General features: G+C 37.2%; 1 protein-coding gene and 1 long non-coding RNA gene across 2 annotated transcripts; one reads left to right on the top strand and one right to left on the bottom strand.

Annotated features, from left to right (window-relative positions):
• The first annotated feature begins 1,563 nt into the window (after nt 1–1,563).
• RPT2 (Phototropic-responsive NPH3 family protein) lies at nt 1,564–5,332 on the top strand. Its single transcript, XM_086569789.1, has 5 exons — nt 1,564–1,790; nt 1,920–1,989; nt 3,026–3,403; nt 3,813–4,538; nt 4,706–5,332. The coding sequence occupies exons 1-5, from the start codon at nt 1,696–1,698 to the stop codon at nt 5,183–5,185; spliced, it is 1,749 nt and encodes a 582-aa protein (XP_086425915.1). The 5' UTR covers nt 1,564–1,695; the 3' UTR covers nt 5,186–5,332.
• A 741-nt stretch (nt 5,333–6,073) lies between these two features.
• Nucleotides 6,074–7,843, bottom strand: LOC147490362 (uncharacterized). The gene is made up of 3 exons (XR_015202195.1): nt 6,866–7,843; nt 6,602–6,763; nt 6,074–6,512 (listed from the first exon to the last, which is right to left on the bottom strand). It is a non-coding gene; the product is annotated as an uncharacterized LOC147490362 (long non-coding RNA).
• Nucleotides 7,844–8,288: the final 445 nt, after the last annotated feature.

The following is an 8,288-nucleotide window of genomic DNA, read 5'->3' as shown; positions in this document are numbered from 1 at the left end:
TTAAAGTATTAAAGTTTATACAGGGTCTAGAATGAATTACTGAATGCATGTATGCAGCAATAGGAAAAACCAAACAAAAAAAAAACAAAAAAAACAAAAAGAATGCAACTCTAGGCATATATGATGCAGATTGCAGACAAGCAGTGGCCCAGTGTCCTAGCATATGGAAATTTCGGATCAACTAGAGGATCGTTTCCATATTTTGAAGTATTTTTTCAGTGAGTATGACACTATGACATAGCTTTTCAGCTTTGCTCTCAGTATATAAGGGAGGTTTATGACTTTATGAGTGGATGTGGATGAGCGGATCAATATTCAATACACGCGTAAGAAAAGTATTAGCTGAGACGGCCGATCAGATTGCTATAGTGAGCGCCCACCATGTTATCCTGTCAGAATCGATGGAGGCGAGGAATTAGGAAGTTAGTTGGCAAATGACGTGGAACCAAGGCAACCATAATCTTGTACTTAAAATTTGGTGAAAAGTTACTAGCCACATATGGTTTGTGTGGCGGAGACACTCAATAACGAGAATTGGACCAAGGCTTATTGAACTTTCGACGCAAAAGCTTTGCAGTCCACAGAAATTTGGAGAAAAGTACAAACCCCACCGCCATTAACAAACAAATAAATGGACAAACATGCAGCATTCCGTCTGTCTTTGACAAACATCTTACTAGCCAGTTTGAGTTAAGCCAACCCAAGTTGAATAAGCTTGCATTGCATCAACTCCCAGCCACATGATACGGTTTAACACCCAGTTCTAAGTACTAACTATCAACATATTCCATATGGTAGTAAAAGTGACAGTAACAGGCTAGAATTTGGAATTGGCTACATACATAATTAGCATTGACCTTAGGTCTCTATAAGCCTAGTCTGTGAGATATGGTAACATAATTATCTATGACTAGTTCGAACCATCCTGTTCGAATCCAATAAGTCACAAGGTTTTTTTTACCATTCCTCAGATCCTTGTTAGCATGATTTGTTACAAAAAGACACCAATCTCTCTAAAAGCGTGTTATGTTAGCTATAGTCATAAAAGTTTGGGGTTCTTAAAACTAATGTACGTGGAATTGCGGATCGATACAAGGAAACAGCTAGTGGTGAACCGTGGCTATACTACCACTTATGGTATGTGATTTGCACGTAGTCCTTGGTCTGCTACCGATGCACGCACCCACGCCACTGCACGCATGACTACTCTAGTATGACATTACGTTGTGCACCCCTCATGGGAGTCATGGCCTCATCGACACTCACTCGTCACTCAGACCATTATGATTTGTGAGTGTCGGTGCCATGAAGAAGATGCATGTTTCGTGCAATTCGTCTAGCCCATCAGAAAATTTATTGAAGTTAAAAAGTATAATTTGTGTTGAGGACCACGTACACTGATGAGGACTTTAGGAATGGATAAAAAGAATGTCAATTTAGGTGATCAAGTTGAGGTTAGCTGATATGATGAGCCGCCATGCATGCATGAGAACACAAAACTGCATGTGTGCTGTCTCTTAGTCTTAAATAGTGAAGCAAGTTAAAGAGCTTGTGAGATAAGAAGAGCTAGATTACATTTAGATAAGGCAAATTCATTTTAGAAGTAATCCAATTACAGAAATAATAGTTTCTATATAAGAAAAAGTACAGCAATACCTTTTCAAAGGCCACTTTTCTTAAGAGAGACATACGTTAATGGCTACCATTGCCAAGAACAACAATAACAACAACAACAACAACAACAACAACAACCGCAGGCTCTATACTGCCATGGAAAGAACTGGCCAGTGGTACTTAATTACTACTTTTTGGAAATAACTAAACCATTTTCAGTCATTCTTCTTTGTCTAATTATATTGTTTCAATGCTTCAGAATCTGAATATAGATCCTTGTTTCTTTCTTCTGAACTCATTTTCAGGATCTTCTCTCAAGATATCCCATCTGATGTTGTTGTGGAAGTGGGTGAGGCTAATTTTTCCCTTCACAAGGTACATTTCTAGCTATGACTAATATGTATCCTCTGCTTTCTAATAGTTTTATTTGCTTTTGATTTCTTCTGTGCAGTTTTTTTTTTTTTTTTTTTTTTCTTGATTAATTGCACACATTATAGAACCACGTGATGCCTATTTTCTCTTGAGCACATCTGAATGAGTCAAATGGAGTGTTTAGTGTCAAACTTCCCAAGTTGCGTAACTTGAGAGTTCAACTAAAGTTCATGGAACTACAAAAAAAATTTCGTAAGATCAGATCTTTTTTGGGAAAAAGAAACGGATCGGAAACCATGTTTTTTTGTAACATCTTTTTTGGGAAAAAGAAATGGAAATCATGTTAACTACAAAGTCGGAACTAACTCAGACATGCTATACTGGTATTAATCGTGTGTTTGGCTGGTTATTGGTCTATGGAATTTCACTGGAGAATTCCACTTTACTACAAATCTTCATGATAGGAAGCGTAGTCAGGGTAGTTCACCACCATTGACAGACTTTAATGGATAACACTTCCAAAGAAATTCTTCAACACCCTAAACAGTTACCATAAACTTTCCATGAAAGTTCTTGAGGGGTGTCAAATGCACTCCTCCCTCTATGGTTCTTTCTGGAGAGCCTGAGCCTCTGAGGAGGCTCTAATGGCACCAAAACGGTTGCTGCTGCCACTCTCTATTGTTGTCCTAGTTGTAGACTTGTTCCATTTGGTGGAGAGAAATGGTATCTTCTTAGCTGCAAAAAGAGGATAAAGATACGAGGAATAAGAAACACAAGAGAAGCTTTTACAACTACTACTCATAAGGAAGTAAGCATTCTCTTGTGTTTTTTATTAGCAATCCTAAAAACTGTAGTATACTACAATGATTTGCAGCGTGGAATTACTCAAAATTCTACCTTACTTAACAATTGCCTAACTTTCAGAATGCCATCTTGCATGATTTGATAGGTTGTAAACTTAAGTGTTTTGGAAATTAGTCTGCCTTTCGAATTTAGATACGATTTACAGGTTTTAAGAGTACTGAATTTATTGTTACAGTTTATGCTCGTAGCCAAGAGTGGTTATATACGAAAGATGATAGTGGAATCAAACGAACCAGATTTGACAAGAATAGATCTCTCGGATATCCCTGGAGGACCAGCAATCTTTGAAAAAGCGGCCAAATTTTGTTATGGAGTTAACTTTGAGATAACAGTACAGAATATTGCAGCACTGTATTGCGCCGCAGAATTTCTACAAATGACAGACAAGTATTGTGAAGGAAATCTGGCAGGTCGAACAGAGGAGTTCATTACCCAAGTGGCTTTGATGAGCTTCTCAGCTGCTTTGGTTGTGTTGAAAACTTGTGAAGATCTACTCCCTATGGCAGAAGAGGTTAATATTGTCCAAAGATGTGTGGATGTTTTAAGCTCTAAGGTTTGTCCTATAACTTTTTTCTTATATTACTTCTCTGTCATAAATCACAGTTCCATCAGACCGTCATGGATACAGGTAGTATGCCAATTTGGCTGTGCGGAGTGGGGACATACCTAGAACGATATTACATTTTACATACAGAGGAACGTTAGAAGTTCCCCGAAGAGGCTAAGAAGGAAGCACAAGGCTACCCTTGAAAAACAAGATTATTGTAGGACTGAGACAAACTGTTATACTATCTAGTTTTCCAAGGGCGTTAATATTCTTCAAAATCCTTGTATTTTGGTGGGGTAGCTCAATACTGCCTTCTTAAAGGGATCACACTGTCACACAAACTCTGCCCAGTATTCTACTGATGAATCCTTTATGCAAGTGTATTTAACTAGTTTGCATTAACTCTGTTTTGTAGGCCTGCAATGAAGCAAACTTTCCAAGCCGCTCTCCTACAAATTGGTGGACGGAAGAATTAACTATCCTAGATATTGATTCATTTAAGAAAGTAATTTCTTCTATGAAATCTCGTGGTGCAAAAACTCACACGCTATCAAGTGCTCTCATTACATATACCGAGAAATCACTCAGAGACCTTGTTAGGGATCATCCTGCAAACAACATTAAATCGTTGGAATTTGATGATGCAAATATGAAAAAACAACAACGAAATATACTAGAAGCAATCGTCAGTCTCTTGCCATCTGAAAAGGCATCGTTGCCTGTCAATTTTGTATGCTGTCTCCTCAAGTCGGCAATTTTCTTGAACGCAACAAGTAGCTGTAAGAACAACCTTGAGAAAAGAATCTCTGCCATTTTAGAACATGTTACAGTGGATGATCTGTTGGTAGTGTCATTCAGTTATGATGGTGAAAAGCTCTTTGATCTTGAGAGTGTTCGTCGAATCATCTCAGGCTTTATGGAGAAGGAGAATAGTGTAGCAGTTTTCAATGGTGGTGACTTCAAGGAGGTGTGTTCAGCAGCTATGCAAAAAGTTGCTAGGACTGTTGATGCATATCTTAGTGAGATTGCAACATATCATGAACTCGCAATTTCAAAGTTCAATGGAATAGCCAATCTAGTTCCTAAGGCAGCAAGGAAGGTTGACGACGATCTCTACAGGGCCATTGATATCTATTTGAAGGTACAAATTATATTAGCTCTCGTCAAATTTAATATAATAAGTGTGGAGGAGCTACCTTACAGAATTTCATTTATCTACACTATAACTTAAGAGTACAACCAGGTGCAATTTTTTGAAGGTACTCGTTAACATAACTAACTAATTGAAACTGTGGTCGTTATAATCAGGCACATCCAAACTTAGATGAGATTGAAAGAGAAAAGGTCTGTAGTGTGATGGACGCACTCAAGCTTTCATATGAAGCAAGGGTCCATGCTTCTAAAAATAAGCGATTACCTGTACAAATTGTGCTTCACGCTCTCTACTACGATCAACTCAAGTTGAGGAGTGGAGTTGATGATCGCAACATGCCAGATGCCACATCAACCAGGAGCCAATTACAAACAGATTTATCATTAGCCAAAGAGAACGAAGTCCTCAGGACTGAATTGTTAAAGATGAAAATGTACGTCTCGGATATGCAGAAAAATCAGTCAGGGCCCTCATCAACTAAGTCTGCATCAAAGAGACCAACATTCTTTCATTCCGTCGGTAAAACTCTAGGCAAGTTGAATCCATTTAAACATGGATCAAAAGATACACTGAACATCGAGGATTGTGATCTGGAGATAACAAAACCAAGGAGGAGGAGGTTCTCAATTTCGTAAAGACCGGTTGTTTATTATAATTTAGACGCTCATAAGCTGGTATTGTTTGATAATAAGTCGGAAGTTTTAGTAAAGAAAGGAGAAATGTGATTGTTTTTTGAAACTGTTGTATAGTGTTTTCTTCTCCAATGAAGTTTTCTCTCTCTCTCTCGCATTTCAAATCCATACATGGTGCATGTATTCTGCAACGGTAAAGGGAAAATACTACTGAGATGCCTTCAAGAAAATATGTCCTCAGTCCATTTGGTACTCTGGTCACTGGTACTAATGTCTAGTAATGATCGATACCATCAACCAAGACAGTGCTACTGTGCTAGGTAACCAACAACAACATCAAACGTATACTAATAAAATTAATGATTTCATCAAACCAACGTTTGCATGTTTTTTCAGTTACCACAGCTAAATAAGCTGTTCCAATTAAGTTGTACAGGGCTACAGGCTTTTTAGGTGGCATACTGTATACATGAAACTTATGCTCTCAGTTCATTCATAAAAAAACCTGAAGTTGTGAACCTGACATACATCTAGAAACTAGAAAGACTCGTAAAAATCAGTACCAGGTTTAGACAACTTGTAAACAAGAGCCAAGTAGAACACAGAATTCTGTAAAATTGACCAGAAAGCATGTAATCCTTACAAAGTCAAAGCGGGTGAGAAATGGAAACCACCTAGCAATTTCAGCAACTGCCTTTTACACCACCAGGGATATGGAAATATCCTTCTGTGCCACACTTAAATCCACAACAACAACAATTGAAACATATCTCCTAGAGATACCATGTACATACAACTATACAACTATACTAGCAGCATGAAAAAATACTCAGTGTAAACATAGTAATAGACTGATGGTTAGACATTAACGTATGAAACATAAGATAAGGAAAGTAAGACTTAGACTAGAAGTTATCAAAATATATTACATCCTGTCACTCGCTCTGGTACATGACTAATCTTATATTCACCAGATTTACCTACCCGAATACACTTCTTCTAATTGTATACTAGAAAACAAACTGCCTAATGAAAAAAAATACATAGCTCACATAAATGTTATCAGAACATTTCGATCTTCCAAGAATCCTCGTATCTTATTACTCACAATTTTCTTCCACGCTACATTTTTCTGCTTTTCTTCTGAGTAATGAATAACCATCTTCTCAATGTTTTTAGCACGAGAAAATATACATCTCATGAGTTCTAATTCACTTTTGCTTCCATAAAAAAGATGAAAGGCAATTGATTTAAGATTATCCAATGCTCCATCACACGACTTCGGTAGTTGCCAATATTTTTCTTTGACGTTGCCCAAACGAGACCCATCCTAATCAAGATAAAGATGTTAGTAAAAGGAAAAATAGTTTTAAATTATTTGAACAAAACAAACAAACCAACAAAAAGACGATTTCATACAAGGAATTTTATGACAAGGTTGATCAAGTTCGGACACCTCCCCAGGAAGAAACTTAAAACTTGAACTTGGTTTGTTTTAGGATAAAGGTGGAAACCCAAAATCTTCATACGACGAAAAGATATAGGAAGTTGCGCTAGTGAACGCTCATCATGGGCAAGATACTGCAAACATGCATCAATTAAGCGTTAGATCAATAGTACATGATATAGACAGATTACACAAGAAGAACGTTTATTTAGTGTGGAAATGAAAAGATATCTTACCTTAACAGTGAGCCTATTTAGCCAGAGTGCTTTCACATTACGCAGTCCCACTATAATATTAGTAGCACGACGACAATCCTCAGTAAGATTTTCGGCACGATTTAAAAGCGAAATTGTAACAGTCTTCATAGAATAGAAGAACTTCGGATGTATATTTGGCGGCGATCCATGATATAGAAATGTATCCAACTTTAGGCTGAGTACGTTGTGATCAAAATTTGTAAACGTATTAGCTATACTGAAGCTCCTAAGATTCCAGCCCGATTTCGGAATCAAATCAGGAATATACGGAGGGCAAGACACCACGCAGCATGAATTGACTAATGGACAACTTAAATTGGAAAATAAATTGATCAAACTCATCTCATTACAAAAATATAAGCTCTCAATTTGCAAATGTTGGAGGTTGGAAAGATGAATAACTGAAGGCAACTTAAGTCGGAAATTGAACAAATCCAGTAGTGTAATGGTTGGAGATGTAAAGAGGCAACACGGAAGAGTTACGGGTGTCATTGTATGTAATGAAATATAGATTTCTTTAACATTGTGTTGTACAGCAAAAGAGATCCACTCATTGACTAACATAGGTTCGGGTAGGGTTTCAAAGTAAGCTTTGAGTGTGAACTTGTGTACATCTGACCCATCATGGCTACGAAGTGTGTGAGAGACAAAACGGCTAAAAACCTCACTGTCTAATTTCTTCTTTTTAAAATCAGCTTGATTGAATTCCAAATTAGAAAGCGATGAGCATACGTTTCTCCAACTTGTAGAAAGAATGGTGCTTCTTATTGCTTCTTCCGTTGGAAGAAAGGAGGCTATGTGGCTTATGATTGGTTGAGGCAGAGAGCTAATCACGTCGGGTTCGGGCTTTCTTGGTGGCTTTTTTGGTTCCTTGATATGAATTCTTTCAAGGAAAGAGATAATCCCGTCCAACATTTTTTTTTCCACAAAATACAGGACACTTCTTGTTGGCATGTAAGTATTGTAGAATAATGTTATAGACTTCTTACCTAACGGGGAACAATGGTTTGGATTTGATATGGAAATTTTTCCTAGGATAAAAGAACGAAAAGAGATTGAAGAGTTTAGAGGAATAAGAAGTTTAGTTTGAAGAAGACGAAGAATAAATAGAGAAAGATAATATTAGGTGTTAGATAAGTGATAATTTGTTGGATTGAATAATTGAATTAATGAAACACTAAAATACCTAGATGAGCCAAACTTGATAACCAAGAAACCTAGAATTCTAAATCTACTTAAACTCAAAATACCTAGAGAGCGATTTTAGGATAAGGGTACTATCTACTTTTACTTGGTTTTTAACCATTTAAAGGTTATTTTGGAGGGAACTCTATTCTCTGAAGATAACTTGCCTATTCAGGTAAGTTTGACAGGCTATGGCCGGCGTGTTTTGCCGTTGACT

The sequence above is a fragment of the Coptis chinensis genome, chromosome 7, assembly GCF_015680905.1.
Source record: "Coptis chinensis isolate HL-2020 chromosome 7, ASM1568090v1, whole genome shotgun sequence".
NCBI classification, from domain to species: Eukaryota; Viridiplantae; Streptophyta; class Magnoliopsida; order Ranunculales; family Ranunculaceae; genus Coptis; species Coptis chinensis.
This window is presented reverse-complemented; position numbering and strand designations above follow the sequence as displayed.